Source organism: Habropoda laboriosa, unplaced genomic scaffold (assembly GCF_001263275.1).
Source record: "Habropoda laboriosa isolate 0110345459 unplaced genomic scaffold, ASM126327v1 scaffold2, whole genome shotgun sequence".
NCBI lineage: Eukaryota > Metazoa > Arthropoda > Insecta > Hymenoptera > Apidae > Habropoda > Habropoda laboriosa.
Genome location: NW_017100190.1, coordinates 2,046,341 through 2,063,250, shown reverse-complemented (window position 1 = coordinate 2,063,250; position 16,910 = coordinate 2,046,341). Strand labels below are relative to the sequence as shown.

Here is a 16,910-nt window from a genome sequence, read left to right as displayed (position 1 = left end):
ACTGCCTTGTTATTCAATGCTGACTGCCTTTCGTTCTTTTTCGAGGCTGCCTTTATATTGGGGTTTTTGGGAGTTGCGGGTGGGGGAATTTAGGAACGTGTAAGGATAATGATCAGGACTCGTTAGGATTGAGGGCTCAATGGTACGGGAGAAGAATTGCAGGGACAATGGTTAGGTAATGAACTTAACACTAAAACTACCGATCGGGTCAAAATGACCCACTCGCATCTTTCGAAAAAACGTGAATGTTCTATACTGGTAAGTATTATCGCTTGTAACTTTCCGAATTTATATTCTACATGTGTGCTTCCATTTGTATCGGTATGAATCGAATTTTCCAATCACGGTTTACTTACATAAAAATTCACTTTTGGAAAGTCGCTAATGGGTCATTTTGACCCGGTCGGTAGTTTTAGTGTTAAGGACTCGGTACAAAAGAAATGGGTACAGTGTATCAGTTTGAAAATCTGCCGGAGATAGGACAGGAATTCGGTGGGAAAGTGGAAAACGTGCAGCTAGTTGTCAAAACGGTACCTGGGATAAGGATCTGTACGCATGGGAGTCAAGGGACAAAGGGATGAGGATTCGACACTAATATTTGTTATATCTAACTGACTGATAAATTTAACACCGATCAACCCCAAATGTCTTTTGAAGTGCATTTCAACTAAAATTCTTAAAATAATAGGGGGTTATCGAAAGGAGAATTTAAAAAACAATTTGGAGTTCAAAGAATTGTTTCGACCTTTGTGGACATTCAAAGATTTATTTAAAAAAATAACCAAAACAGATCAATGGTTAAAATAATTTCCATTACTGTCGATCTTGCCATTTTTCTAGCACCTTGCAAATATCGCCACGATACAAACCCGGTAGATTTCAATCAATTATACGAATACACCCGCTGCAAACGTTCAAAGAAAGATGCAGCGAGAACTTGAAAAGAAAAGTTCCGCTAAAAAACAGCAGAATCCTCCGGTTGGGGGCGGAAGGGAAGGAAAACAGTTCCTTGCACGATGCTCTCGCATGTTTGCCACGCTTGTGTCACGCGAAGCGGAAAATCCGATGGTGGTACGCTATTGTTGGATCTCTTTAACGGCAGTAGTCCCGTCTATAATTAGTCGCGGGTCCCCGGGATGACGTCTCGCCCCGACGACTCCGATTCCCGATGAGATTCGATCGAGGCCGACCACGACCCGGAAGAAATCAATACGCCGACACGGCGACACCGATTGGCCGCGTCCGATGCTCGCGAGCTGCGCAACACACGCTTCTGCACCCCTCGAAAGATCGTTTTCCTCCCTCTTCCCCCGTCTAATAGCGGTTCCACGCGAGGACAACGTCGTTATGATCCAGAGGAATGCACCTGGATCGTCCACGCAGCGATCTCTCGCTTAAACAGAGAGATCTCTGCGGTGTGGCTGTGCGTGTGACGTTCAACTGTGAGATCGAAGCTCCGAGTTGAGGCAATCTCATTTTGTAGGCTGATGGAAACTGCGATCGTGGATATTGTTTTTCGGATGAGCTTCTTTGAGAATGGAAAGGGGACAATTTGTCTGGATGAATTTATCGCGAGAGGAGTCGGAGTTTATAGCTAAATTTGCTTTACTTCTCTCTCTCTCTATCAACAAGTGACGGTTTCGTTTGGTAGTTAAAGTTTATACGACAGCTATTGACCGAGTGAAATGGAAGAATAGATAAGAATTCGTGGATGAATTCATTGGAAATCTTGCTTGACTCGATGGTTGAAATTTATACGACAGTAATTGACCGTGTGCAATGGAAGGTTAGATAAGTGCGTTGTTTCTCATGGAACAGTAGGCGAAGATAGGAAATTCTTAGTCTCGTTTGAGAAACGATTCGCGAAGGACGATATAGGATGGGAAAGTTTTCTGATAAAATGACTGTCTCTCAAGTCCAAGACAGCCATTTGAAAAAGCTTGCTATACACCCGGTCCATTCACACGTCCGTTTCACGTCATCGTTGAATTCCAACGGAGGTTTCTTCCGCGTCTCTACGGAATCGAGACAGGAAAACGATTTCTACGCTCGAGGAGGTCCTCTGATTTTCTGGAAAATCGAACTCGCTGGAGAAACCACCGATACGATCATCTGTGTCTATGATCGATCGGTGAACATTGTCCATTCTCAAAAAGACATCGTGTTCGGGAAGAATGGGGCGAGCTCTTGTTATCCGGTGACGTTATCGCGATACACGTCACACGTGGACACTTTCCCAGGGCGTTTCTTCAAGGTCTAGTTTGACACTTGTAGGGGACGAGAGTGCGGAGATATTGAAACAGCAGATCGAAGGAAATAATTATAAATTAGACTTGAAAAATGAAATCGTATCGCTTGACACTTAAAAAATGCAGAAACATTGAAACAGTAGATCGAAGACTATGAAATGGTATCGTTTGACACTTAAAAAATGCAGAGACATTGGAACAGTAGATCGAAGGAAATAATTATAAATTAGATTTGAGAAATGAAATCGTATCGCTTGACACTTGTGAGAGACGAAAGTGCAGAGAAATTAGAACAATAGATCCAGAAAAATAGCTATAAATTAGATAAAAAGAGAAACGAAATCTTATCGCTCGACATTTAAAAAATGCAGAGAAATTGGAACAGTAGATCGAGAAAAATAACATTAAATTAGATAAAAAATGAAATTCTATCGCTTGACACTTATGGGAGACAAAAATACAGAAAAACTGAAACAGTAGATCGAGAAAAATAATTATAAATTAAATTTTTAAAAATGAAATCGTATCGCTTGACACTTATGTGAGACGAGAGTGCAGAGAAATTAGAACAGATCCAGAAAAATTGCTATGAAATGGTATCGTTTGACACTTAAAAAATGCAGAGACATTGGAACAGTAGATCGAAGGAAATAATTATAAATTAGATTTGAGAAATGAAATCGTATCGCTTGACACTTAAAAAATGCAGAGAAATTGGAACAGTAGATCGAGAAAAATAATTATAAATTAAATTTTTTAAAATGAAATCGTATCGTTTGACACTTATGCAAGAAATTGAAACACTAGATCGAGAAAAATAATTATAAATTAAATTTTTTAAAATGAAATCGTATCGTTTGACACTTATGCAAGAAATTGAAACACTAGATCGAGAAAAATAATTATAAATTAAATTTTTTAAAATGAAATCGTATCGTTTGACACTTATGCAAGAAATTGAAACACTAGATCGAGAAAAATAATTATAAATTAAATTTTTTAAAATGAAATCGTATCGTTTGACACTTATGCAAGAAATTGAAACACTAGATCGAGAAAAATAATTATAAATTAAATTTTTTAAAATGAAATCGTATCGTTTGACACTTATGCAAGAAATTGAAACACTAGATCGAGAAAAATAATTATAAATTAAATTTTTTAAAATGAAATCGTATCGTTTGACACTTATGCAAGAAATTGAAACACTAGATCGAGAAAAATAATTATAAATTAAATTTTTTAAAATGAAATCGTATCGTTTGACACTTATGCAAGAAATTGAAACACTAGATCGAGAAAAATAATTATAAATTAAATTTTTTAAAATGAAATCGTATCGTTTGACACTTATGCAAGAAATTGAAACACTAGATCGAGAAAAATAATTATAAATTAAATTTTTTAAAATGAAATCGTATCGTTTGACACTTATGCAAGAAATTGAAACACTAGATCGAGAAAAATAATTATAAATTAAATTTTTTAAAATGAAATCGTATCGTTTGACACTTATGCAAGAAATTGAAACACTAGATCGAGAAAAATAATTATAAATTAAATTTTTTAAAATGAAATCGTATCGTTTGACACTTATGCAAGAAATTGAAACACTAGATCGAGAAAAATAATTATAAATTAAATTTTTTAAAATGAAATCGTATCGTTTGACACTTATGCAAGAAATTGAAACACTAGATCGAGAAAAATAATTATAAATTAAATTTTTTAAAATGAAATCGTATCGTTTGACACTTATGCAAGAAATTGAAACACTAGATCGAGAAAAATAATTATAAATTAAATTTTTTAAAATGAAATCGTATCGTTTGACACTTATGCAAGAAATTGAAACACTAGATCGAGAAAAATAATTATAAATTAAATTTTTTAAAATGAAATCGTATCGTTTGACACTTATGCAAGAAATTGAAACACTAGATCGAGAAAAATAATTATAAATTAAATTTTTTAAAATGAAATCGTATCGTTTGACACTTATGCAAGAAATTGAAACACTAGATCGAGAAAAATAATTATAAATTAAATTTTTTAAAATGAAATCGTATCGTTTGACACTTATGCAAGAAATTGAAACACTAGATCGAGAAAAATAATTATAAATTAAATTTTTTAAAATGAAATCGTATCGTTTGACACTTATGCAAGAAATTGAAACACTAGATCGAGAAAAATAATTATAAATTAAATTTTTTAAAATGAAATCGTATCGTTTGACACTTATGCAAGAAATTGAAACACTAGATCGAGAAAAATAATTATAAATTAAATTTTTTAAAATGAAATCGTATCGTTTGACACTTATGCAAGAAATTGAAACACTAGATCGAGAAAAATAATTATAAATTAAATTTTTTAAAATGAAATCGTATCGTTTGACACTTATGCAAGAAATTGAAACACTAGATCGAGAAAAATAATTATAAATTAAATTTTTTAAAATGAAATCGTATCGTTTGACACTTATGCAAGAAATTGAAACACTAGATCGAGAAAAATAATTATAAATTAAATTTTTTAAAATGAAATCGTATCGTTTGACACTTATGCAAGAAATTGAAACACTAGATCGAGAAAAATAATTATAAATTAAATTTTTTAAAATGAAATCGTATCGTTTGACACTTATGCAAGAAATTGAAACACTAGATCGAGAAAAATAATTATAAATTAAATTTTTTAAAATGAAATCGTATCGTTTGACACTTATGCAAGAAATTGAAACACTAGATCGAGAAAAATAATTATAAATTAAATTTTTTAAAATGAAATCGTATCGTTTGACACTTATGCAAGAAATTGAAACACTAGATCGAGAAAAATAATTATAAATTAAATTTTTTAAAATGAAATCGTATCGTTTGACACTTATGCAAGAAATTGAAACACTAGATCGAGAAAAATAATTATAAATTAAATTTTTTAAAATGAAATCGTATCGTTTGACACTTATGCAAGAAATTGAAACACTAGATCGAGAAAAATAATTATAAATTAAATTTTTTAAAATGAAATCGTATCGTTTGACACTTATGCAAGAAATTGAAACACTAGATCGAGAAAAATAATTATAAATTAAATTTTTTAAAATGAAATCGTATCGTTTGACACTTATGCAAGAAATTGAAACACTAGATCGAGAAAAATAATTATAAATTAAATTTTTTAAAATGAAATCGTATCGTTTGACACTTATGCAAGAAATTGAAACACTAGATCGAGAAAAATAATTATAAATTAAATTTTTTAAAATGAAATCGTATCGTTTGACACTTATGCAAGAAATTGAAACACTAGATCGAGAAAAATAATTATAAATTAAATTTTTTAAAATGAAATCGTATCGTTTGACACTTATGCAAGAAATTGAAACACTAGATCGAGAAAAATAATTATAAATTAAATTAAAAAAAAATGAAACGGTATCGTTTGACACTGAAAAAATGCAGAGAAATTGAAACAGTAGATCGCGAAAAATAATTATAAATCAGAAAAAGAAGCAATGAAGGTTCCTCTAAAAAGACAACAAAAACAAATGGAAAGTTCGAAACAATTGGAAAGTGTGGGAAGATCAGAAAAGACAACGAAACACTCCCATAGAACAATGTCTAGTTTACACTGCTATTTCCAACAGGCTGTACATTGTTTCTTTTAGACCGGTCCATGCTGGAGACTTAATATTTATCCAACCGTGCGAGTACATTCTGCGTTTCACGAGCGGGTAATGCAATTCCTCGTCAAGTTTTCTACCCGAGCGTGTTCCAACTTAGTTTAAACTCCACGCGGAAAGTTACATTTCGGACTTGGCCGAGTTCGTTCCCGATTCTCCGTGCACCAAACGCATTAATCATTCCCACTGCAAACGTTCAGTTACAGTTACTCCATCCTGATAATCGTACTCCTCGAATTACCCAAGAAAAAGATATCTAGGTAGGTAGATATCGTTTAAACGAAGGATTTCAAATCAGCTTAGAAAAGAAGAAAAAAAACCTTCTCGGAGAAATCTTACGATCCTTCTGGCGATAAAGAGGTGGATAATAGTGCTCGAGAGGAGAACGAGGATGTCCGAGGTAGGCTCGGATGGGAAAGGAAGAGGAGGATTCGCGGGTCTTGGGTTAAGAAGGGGCGACTAAACGGCGACAGGAAGTGGAGGATCGTGGCACGTAGACGCGGGAGAAGACGACAGGAAGTGGAACGACGCGGCCCCGGGCCGTGTGCACGATTTTCTTCACGACTCGACAAAGGAGGCCGGAATCGCGTCGCTTTCTGGGTTAAGTACACCTACCAGGAAGAAGCGAACGGAAGCATGGGACTGTCGAGCAGAGTTTTGAAGGGGACCGGCATGGTTGCGAGGTGTCGGGAACCGGAAGCTCGCGAGGAGACACTTGCCGTTTCGACGAGAGTCAGCGATAAATAAAGAACGACGGTTAATCTGTTAACTGAGTGATTAACCAGGGCTGTAGTGGAGGGTATACGGCGTATACCCTGTGGTTTGATCTGAGCAAATAGCGTATACCCTGTGCTTATTGGAGATTTAAACAATTTTTAAACATTAAATTTTTCAATATTCATATAAATATTTTAAATTGTTTCAATTTGCTTTTAAAGTGACAATTTTTTAGCCATACGGTCCATATCACGTTCCCTTATCTCTCCAATTAGTTTGATTTTCATTCTCAAGTCTTTGACAGTCTAATAAAATTATGAATTGCGGTGGGAAAAATTTGTATTTGAATAATTACGACGGGTGTGATCATTTTTAAAAGAAGGGATACACAGCCCTGAGTGATAGTTGTGACTGGACTGCGGAAAATTTGAAGATACAAAAATATATAAATAATCCCAAAATATAGAACTCGTTATGATATTCAGCGAATAAAACAGTTGCCTATCTAGCTTCCATTTTTTTCCAAAAATCCGCAGTCTAGTTGTGACGATAATATTTCGTCCCTTTTTAACTTTCTTCCTGAGTGTCTTTCTTGAGTTAAATAGTGAAATATTTGACGCTTTGCGCGAGTTATCAGTTTCACGTGATAAGGTGGATGTCTGCACTGTTGGATAACCAACCGCCGAAAAACAAGTTACTCATCGATCGCCGACTAGTCCCTTCAAAGTCCTGTCCAACAATTCGTCACCAGAACCAAGTTCACCTCCTCCCCCAAATCCCTTCCTTACAAGTACACCTGAAAAATCCCTTAGAAGATCATTATAGAAACCAAGCGAGCATAGTTAAGAGCTGTCGATCTAGTACACGGCAGAAAACCACAACGTCTCTTCCCTTCGTGAAGTTCGCGCCTTGTAAATTCGGAGTCCGCAAGTACAAGTGTCATTTCCAACAGCACTTACACACTCCTTGTATTCGTGAAATACACGAATTGTGCATTTTATGCGATGTGTTAGATGTAGATGTAGAGAATTTGGTGGCGAGGGTGTTAACGGTAGCATAATTCCATTGTGCCATTTCCATTGAACTACTCGTATTGCGATAGAATCCCATTGCACAGCCTAATTTTATCAATTTCAATTACCTATTAACTGGATTCAAATCTGAAACAGGAATTACTTCGTCAACTTTAATCAACAGTTAACTGAATTCACCTCTCGGACAGAAATTAAATCTCTCCAGCTTGCACCAAAAAATGTTCGATAAAAATTGCAACCAATCTGCTAGATGCGAAATGAATAACTACGAATAAGAACGAAGAAAAAACCGTTGATCGATAATATCCGAAAAAAAAAAACAAGATTTTCCTCGAGCGTCTCCACTGGAAATGGACAATTTCCTATGCACCGACCCCATAATTTCAGGAGACGGTCAAGACATCCCGTGGATATACCGGGATATCGAGGATGGGATAAACTTCTCCGTCGGATAATCGAAAATAATGGTCTCAGGCATGAAAGTAGACGAGAAACCGTTCGATTTCGTAAAATGTACATCCTCTCTGTCTCACCTGCACCGAATAACCCCAGCCAGGGGGTTAATTGACGCATCCTTGCTCGAGAACTTGCAATTAACACGATTTTCGTGGAAATTCAGGCTCGAGTGGCCACCCAGACAGGGTTTCTGTATTTCGTGGGAACGCCAACTGACCTATTTATCAGGCCTTCGCCGTTTGGTTTCGGCTAGTAAGCAGGCAGCCGCCGCAAAAACACGCCTAGCTGTGTTGCCCGAAACGGACGGAAAAGTCCGATGTTACTTTCGGATGTACACCTGGTTTAAGTGTCATCGAGACGAGAAAAGCCGGCTGGGATATTTAACCGAGGAGATAGCGAAATCCGTCCGCTGTGAATAATGAATGGTATACAAAATTCACGAGGTATTCCAGTCACATCATCCTCAAATCCACGCTTGACGTTCAAATTTTCCCTGCACCCGTGAATAATCGATAGTTATTCGAATTCGCGTATCAAGAGGGAACTTGGAATATTAGTATTTTTTCTAAGATACGATAAATTTCTCGTTGTAACGACAAGGAATAACCAAGCAGTCTCTTTTGTGTCGCGGGACGGTAGATACGATATACCGGGTGTCGAAAAAAATCTGGAGAAAAATCCGGGAGTGTGTAGTACACGTGTAAAGAAATAAAAAAGTCTTGACGAACGTGGATCGAAAAGTCAATATTTTCGAAGATATAAACGATTTGTGTTTGTCTGCTCGGTGCAACAGGATTATCTGTGTTTTTTTTTTCCACTTTATATATCAGCAAAGGATTGTCTTATGTCTAGACTTAGCCAGAGAAATTTGAGTTAAAAAGATTTAATTTTTAAAATATCAATTTCCCGACTCATTAGTGACCGGAGTGCCTCAAATGTTCGGAATAACTAAAACTAAAATGAACATCGCCAACTAAAAGATTTCGAACATTTGGAATTCATTTTTGAAATGAAATTTCAGAATGAGAATTGAAACTTTGAGCATCAGAAATTTTGAATTAAAAAATGTTATATTTATTAAACTATTCTGTTTTTTGTATATGAGCGACGATGTGCGATACAAGACATAAGATATTATACGTCGTTCAAAATAAGAGTAACCTCGCTCTCGGACCGGTTCTCGTCCGTTCTGCGCGTAGACAGAGAACGCAGCAGAGGGTGAGACGAAGAAAAACGGTTTGGACGTTCCAGCCCTGCCTCAGGCACGTCGCATGCGCGAAGCGAGGTTACTCTAATTTTGAACAGAGTATAGACTGAAACTCGTCTAGGCCATAGGCCCTAAAACAAAAGACCGCGACTATTTCGCCGTTGCCTGCCTCCAGATGTCATTGCTACTCGATTCTCAACAAAAAATAAATAAATAAATCACAATAAGCACAATATGGGCTTGCGTTGATCTGTCGATCGTCCAAGCGTTGCCGGTTTCTGCACGTGTGTGCCGACTGATGTACCAAGGCTACGAAGGACCAGTTTCTTGATTGAAACACTAAGTTTTCTTTGCGCAATCTATGTTCTGACTTGTTTCGAGATCTGGAGTCCATTCTGCCGGAGTCTCCGCGGTTTCCTTCGACGGAGACTCCCATTTTTCCTTTTCCAAAATCACCGATCAGTTTACTCCCTTCATTTCGCCCTTAGCGCGTTATCCTAGGGTGGGGATGCGTGGGAATCAAGTCGCCCATCGACGTCTCGGAGACTCCAGGACTTATGGCAGGGTCTGGTCCTAGGGACTAAGTGTCGCAGGCAACGCGATAAACACTTGTGGTGTTTTGAGGAAACCGACCACTTGACTCGCTGCCATAATTCTCTCGCGGTCCCCTGAAAGCATCACGCAAATCTATCGCGACAGTCAACGTGTCAACTATCACTCCCGCTATACCGCACGCGACAAACTTAAAAAGAAAAAAGAAGAAAATTCGCCCAAGTACTACGAGCACGTGAAAGCCGTCTGAAATTCAGGTCCAACGAAATTAACGAAACAGCCTGCACGTTCCTGTGCACAAAGACAGGCAAACCCGGTGACACAACGACGCGACACACCAACATTTCACCGTCTGTGCGGTGGTTTCGCCTGCTTAGTGGGTGGCACGGCATCCCTCGCACGAGTGCCGTGCTAAAATTAGACGGGAACAGAGGGGGTTTATTCAAATTACTCCGCAACGCGCGCGCGGTTTCTAAGCGGCGCGGTTGCCTCGACGCCCGAGAATGAACCGGGCGTTCAGATAACACGACGCCCGTACGCCACGGACCGATGCCGCGAAATTAAACGAGGGTCTGAACGCCAGGACGCTTAATGAAGCGAACGTTTCTACGTCGACGACGAAAAGGCCTCTCCCTCGCGTAAGAAACTTGGAGGGAAAACGATCGTATACCTTTTTCACGCGCACGCAGTTTCATCGTTTCGACCGCTCGAAACTTTATTTCCGCTCGCACAGGACGCGTTTCGGGAAGAATTACAGCGGCGACACTTTGGCAAAGTGCAGCTGTAGCGTGACGAAGGAGAGAATGTTTTACTGGCGTTGATGCTATGAAACGGTTTTACAGGTGCTTTTACAATTCATAATTCCGAGAATATTTTCCATTTTACGGCGTGGAAGTTGGACGATGGGTGCCGCGTCAGGAGACGTGGACTCCGGTAATGGGGAGAGTAAGTAGTACAGGTCAGCAAAGTGTCTGACCTTTATCGCGTGGAGTAGAAAGTGGTAGTAATTATAGTGGTATTTAGCGAAGCTTGCTTAGAATAGCTGAAAGAATCACGAGGCGTGAAGTCGTGTACAGAGTTGGATGGAATTGCTGGAAAACGCTATAACTCGGCGGACGATCGTCTGTCGCCGACTGTTTTCCGCTGAGTGAGTTAAGAATTACAAGCGACAGACACATTTTGTTTGATGTCGTGGGGACGACTAAAATCTGTTTACAATCGCTTGGCGACGTTACATTAGTCGCTTGGAGATATCTAAGAGACAGGGATGAATATTTTTCGAGGCTGCAAAGGCCTTAACCCTTTCACTGCGACGAAATTTAACCACGGGTGTGAAATTTGTTATTTCGGCCGTGTCGTTTTAAAATTAAGATGGATTAACCCGTTCTCGCACTGTGCTGTTTGTGACTTTTGGTACACTTTCGCCTTAATTCGATGCTTAAATTTTGCTTAAAATTCAATCTTCGAGCACTCTCGCTTTAATTTAATAATAGAAATTTAGAAATGATAAATTTTCAATTTTCCACAAATGTTTCGACCGCGGCGAAGGGGTTGAATATTAAATTAAAGTGCAAGTATGCCACAAGGCTGCAACATGTAGCGCAAACAAATTTTCAAAACGTCTATAGGCCAATAGCAATGAAAGGGTTAAGTTTACAGCAGGTGTGTCCAACCCAGAGCCCGCGGGCTGCATAGAGCCCTCAAGGGCAAGTCAAGGGCAACTTTTATCATTGCTGCCTGATTTTTAGCGATATTTTTCATGATTTTTGGATTGTGCTAGTAGATTTAAAAAAATAAAGGAAATTTTACTCCGTATGCGGCCCAAAGACGATTCCTCTCCACTCAACGTGGCCCAGGCAAGGTAAAATGTTGGACAGCCGTGATTTACACGATTTATCGATGTGGATATTTTTCCAAAACTCACCGTGGTCTTCTCTAGACAACGGAGCAGATGATGATGCTGCAATTCGAAGATATCCTCCTCCTTGTAGTTGTCATCCAGCTGAAGGCCGCTCTCCTGCGCGGCCAGTCGAGCCTCGGCTGCCTTCTTTTTGCTCACGAAGGCTGCTCCGCTTGACGCTTTCGCGATCCTGATACGCGCCAATCTGGCTTTCTGCAACAGAAACGAGAAATTCCGTTAGAATTACGGTTCCAATATTAATCGAAGGAATTACGGTAATCCCCGGATGAGAATCGGAGGCTTGCAACTGCGTTCAGACACTTATCCGGGGGAAGTAGGTTTCTGGAAATCACCAGAGCTATCTCTGTTCAGTTTCCTCGCTTCGGTGCATCGGAGACGAGAATGAGAAACGTTCAGAGCGAATGAGACAGAGATGTTCGACAACCAATTACCCGTATAATTGGAATTCGTGTGAATATGCTACAATTTGGTATTATTTTCATTGGAGAAACCTAATTTAATTTTTCTCATCTCGACGAGCATTCTGATAGCTGAAACATCGCCTACCGGTTCCAGAATACCGTCGAGACAACTCTGCGACACTTATCCGGGGATTACTACACACGCCTGTATTAAACGTCGAACGTGCACGTTCCAAGACCTCAAGAAAGATGATCCAGAGCCGCGAAAAACACGCTCGAACGGCGGAAGAAAACAATTAGACCTTGCCAAAACATGGAAAAAGTTGTTCACGGTCAACCTAGTTCGCCGCAACGCTTGGAAGCGAACCAAGTCCGCGTAGGAAAGAAGCGAGAAGGCGAAAGGGTTGAAAGAGACGTTCCATCGGAGAAGAAAGGAAAGAAAGAAAGAAGAAACAGTGTGTTCGAAGGTGGAGTCAAAGCTAAACGTAGTCTCGCGCATCTTTTCCAGGTCGCGGGGAAACTGTTTGACGCGAGTACAATGCCGGAACCACGCGAGTTGTTGCGTTGAAAATTGCAGCAACGACCACGGGAAACGCATCAGCTTCGCTTCGCGCTTCCAATTCGCGTGCAGAAGAAGTCATTAGACTAACAACGACGTATTGTCCCTCGCTGTTTCCCGCTTTCTTTCTCTTCCCCCCTGTCGCTTCTCCTTCACCGTTCTCCCCCGAGGCGACTCCTGCTTTCCACAGCCCACGCTCGGTCAATTAAGCTTTTAGCGAGGATTTTCCGCGAGAAATTACCGGGGCGCGCGGCACTGAAACGCCGCAAATACGCGACACCGGTGATCTCCAAGCTCCACGCCCATTCCCGCAACGATTATGTCCCTCTAACCGCGGGATTTTCCCTCCTTCGGTTGCTTCCGCGAGACCAGAGCTGGCTCCAACAGCCACTTCACCGGGGGGATCTTTCGAGCTTGCTACGAGGAAAATATCGATAATAAGCGTTACTCCCCGAAGGATATATAAGCACTTCCGGTATAGAAACGAGCTTTGCCTCTACTCCTTATCGAACTTCCTTCCCCGCGGTAAACTTGTAACATGATTTACAGCGAGTCTCGTACCAGTTTTCGTACGAATTTCGCATCCTTCACCGTGTTGGAGGAATTTCTTCGCTGATGAGTCGTAAGAGAAATAAGAATTAATTTTTTTAAGAACGTCGATGTCATAGGGAACGATCACCGCGAGACAAGGGACGAAGATTAAGAAGAGCGGCAGCCTTGGAGGAATAAATTCCGCAGCCTGGAAAGCCGCGTCCTGTCCAAAAGGATCGAGAAAATCCAACAAGACGTACGGCCCGTTTGTCATCCTTCAGACACCGGTAACAGAACGCGATAATTCAACGAGAAGGAACGAAATTCCGCGTCGTGGGAAACTTGCTGTGTCACTCTCTCATCTACATAGCACGAAGGAAAGAGGGTTTGCCCCGCTTTTCTTCCCCCCCTTTGGGAACCGCGAAGACGCCGCTGCGTAATTGTGAAATAACGCGAGGTAATGTTGTTTGTTAAGACAACTTTGCGTCAGAGAAGCTAGTCAGAAGAGAGAGAGAGAGAGGTTAGGTCTTCTTCCTTCCTCCGTCACCTTCGCGCTATTCTGCGTCAGCTTTGTAATTTTCTCGTTAATTCTCTGCGTCTTTTCTCTTTTTTTTTTACCGCATTACGTTAACGCTTGATATTATTTTTCTCGGCGTAAACTTTCAGGGGAAAATGAAACTGCGTATTGCAATGTTACACGAATCGGGAATTCGACGTTTCTTAACCCTTTGCGGGTGACCGGCGGTAAATTTTTAACCGCGACTGCGAAATTTGTTACTTTGGTCGTATCGCTTTAAAATTCGGTTGATTAAATTAAGGTGGAAGCGCGTGAAGGGTAAAATATAGGCATTGAATTAAGGTGGAAATGTGCCAAAAGACTTTAATTTTCAAAACGCCTATAGGCGCCAGTGGTAACGAAAGGGTTCACGTAATCTTTAAGGAAAAAATTGTACGAATCGAGAATCGAGGAAATAAGAGACTGATAGATCAGACTTACACTATTAGGGTGATTTTTCTCAACGTAAACTTCAAGAAAAAAAATGAAACGATGAATGGAGAATGGAGGAGCTAAGGAATGATAGATCAGACTTACACTATTAGAGTGATTTTTCACTCTTTTTTGACGAACGGACGGTAAAAGACCGATATCCACAGAGACCGCAATACGAAGAGACGAAGACACGACAACGATGAGGGACAAAGCGCGGCCAGAGACAAAAGACAGCTCAATCCCTCGCTAGACGTCGGGCAGAGCACTTAACTTATTAATTAAAAGTAGCGTAGAATATTAATTGAGTTTGTTTATTACAACCTACCAACCAGATGAATCGAGAATCGAGGAACTAAGGGACCAATAGATCAGACTTACACTGTCAAGATGATTTTCTCAACGCAAACTTTAAGGAATAAAAAAGGAAACTACGAATCGAGGAACTAAGAGACTATTAGATTAGACCTATACACCTAAATAGGGTCATTTTTCTCCGCATTATAACGATGACACAGTAGCCACGACATTATGCAGCCAGAGAATTTGCAACCACGACGATTTTCGCCACGCAAACATTTTTCCACCCAGCCCTGGCAAACTGTATTCTTTTTCTCTCCTTTCTTTTTACTAAACAACCAGCAACGTCAATATAATTCAGCCAGACGACAACGTGACATTTATCTCGAGCAAGCAGAGCAGCAAGCAACCGTGCCTAACCAACGCTGACTTTACTATGCACATAGAGGGAGAGAGACAGAGGTTTCATTGTACCAGCAGACTTCTCTGGTGGAAGGCATAAAGAACACGAGTTAAATGACATCGTTCTCCAGGCACGCAGCGGAACGCAGCATCGTCGAATAATCCATCATTAACGCGTTGTTTCTCTTTAACGAGCCGCCGTAAACCTCGTAGCTCGAGCTAGAAAATGGCGGCCGGTAGACGAGCGTCGTCGCGGTATAGTTGTCGGAAGCAATATACCGAGGTCGTAAATTAAACCGTTAAACGTGCGACACCGATTGATGTTGCCGAACCCCCAGGGTCGTCTGTCATTTGCGAATTCATATTTTAAATTTATGCCCGTAATCTCTCATTTAAGATACACCGCGTTAACCCTTTCGAGCCAGACTCGACGTAGGCATTTTTTCGCTCTGATGGTGTACAACGATAAATTATAAACGATTTAATCGGTACCAGAATGCAAGCTCCGGCCACCACCCTTGGTATGAGCGAGACCTTTCCCGACTAGAATTTCAGTTAGGCATGCCTAAAGACGAATGTGGGCCTAATGCGGAAACGATTAGGCACACCTAAATGCTACAAGCCTAATCGTTACCGCATTAGATCCTAATTCGGAAGGAATGATGCATGCCTAAGTTGGGAATTCCTAACAGTTGCCATACGGGACCCAAATGGAAGTGGCCGAGTGCACGCTTAAGTTGGGCATTCCTAAGAGTTGCCATACGTGGCCCAAATGGGAGTGGCCGAGCGCACGCCTAAGTTAGGCATTCCTAACAGTTGCCATACGTGGCCCAAATGGGGGTGGCCGAGCGCACGCTTAGGTTGGGCATTCCTAAGAGTTGCCATACGGGGCCCAAATGGAGGTGGCCGAGCGCACACCTAAATTAGGTGGAGTGAGGCTCTCAAACTTATATGTAGGAATATTTATAGACATCTCAGTGTCGGACGTACACTTGCGAGAGAGCTCTCAACAAGATAAAAGTGTTTACAATTTAATGTCAAACTTATATGTAGGAATATTTATAGACATCTCAGTGTCGGACGTACACTTGCGAGAGAGCTTTCAACAAGATAAAAGTGTTTACAATTTAATCCATACAGTGTCTCGATGAGGTATTCCTCGTGAGATTTCATTAATGTCTCCCAATGACAGCCTAATAAAGGTATTCTAATATGGGCCTAATGCGGTTGGCCTCATTGGGAAAGCCTAATGCGGCCCTAACGCGGCTTTCCCAATTAGGCGGTCGTGAATGGGGCTGATGGAGCTGCCCCATTGGGGCCAAACAGGCAAATTAGGCTAGCCTAATGAGGACCTAATGTCTGCCTAACTGAAATTTCTAGGCGGGTTTCTAAATCTCTACCGGCTCTGCAGGTCGGTACCCGAGCTGAAAAGACGCAGCTCACCCGCCGAGACGCCAGCGCCTCTAGCATATAGGCTTAACCACTGCCCCCGCGAGTTTACTACAGACACAAGGATCGGTAGATAAATCAAATTTCTCAAACGAGCAAGAAATTTGAAACGGCCGAATAATGGTTAAACGAAAGGGTTAAACACGCTGCAACGTAGTTGACGTGAAACGGCTCTAAACGAGGCTCGATCTCCTTATCTTCCTCGAACTGCTGTTTCGGCTCTTGGATTACGTGTACTTTGACGCCTGACTGATTTTACGACCTCAACTATATCGCTTTCAGGGACTATACGAAATTATACCTCGACGTTTAGGGGAATTTCAGTGAGGCAGGTTATCGGTTGGCTATCGATGATCTCTCGATAAGTTTATCGGCCGGATCGTTACGGTTCGAGCTTAATAACAATTAACCCGTGCTTTTTACGCTCGTGAATTTCACCGTGTAATAAAACTT

At 40.5% G+C, this 16,910-nt stretch overlaps 1 protein-coding gene across 4 annotated transcripts in view; it reads right to left on the bottom strand.

Moving 5' to 3' along the window:
- LOC108580207 (potassium voltage-gated channel protein Shal) overlaps window positions 1–16,910 on the bottom strand; it is a 158,428-nt gene that overhangs the window by 50,149 nt on the left and 91,369 nt on the right. For all 4 annotated transcript variants that reach the window (XM_017943913.1, XM_017943912.1, XM_017943914.1 and 1 more), the window contains exon 3: window positions 11,831–12,019. In XM_017943913.1, the coding sequence (XP_017799402.1) occupies window positions 11,831–12,019 (189 nt within the window). The remainder of the gene's footprint in view (window positions 1–11,830; window positions 12,020–16,910) is intronic.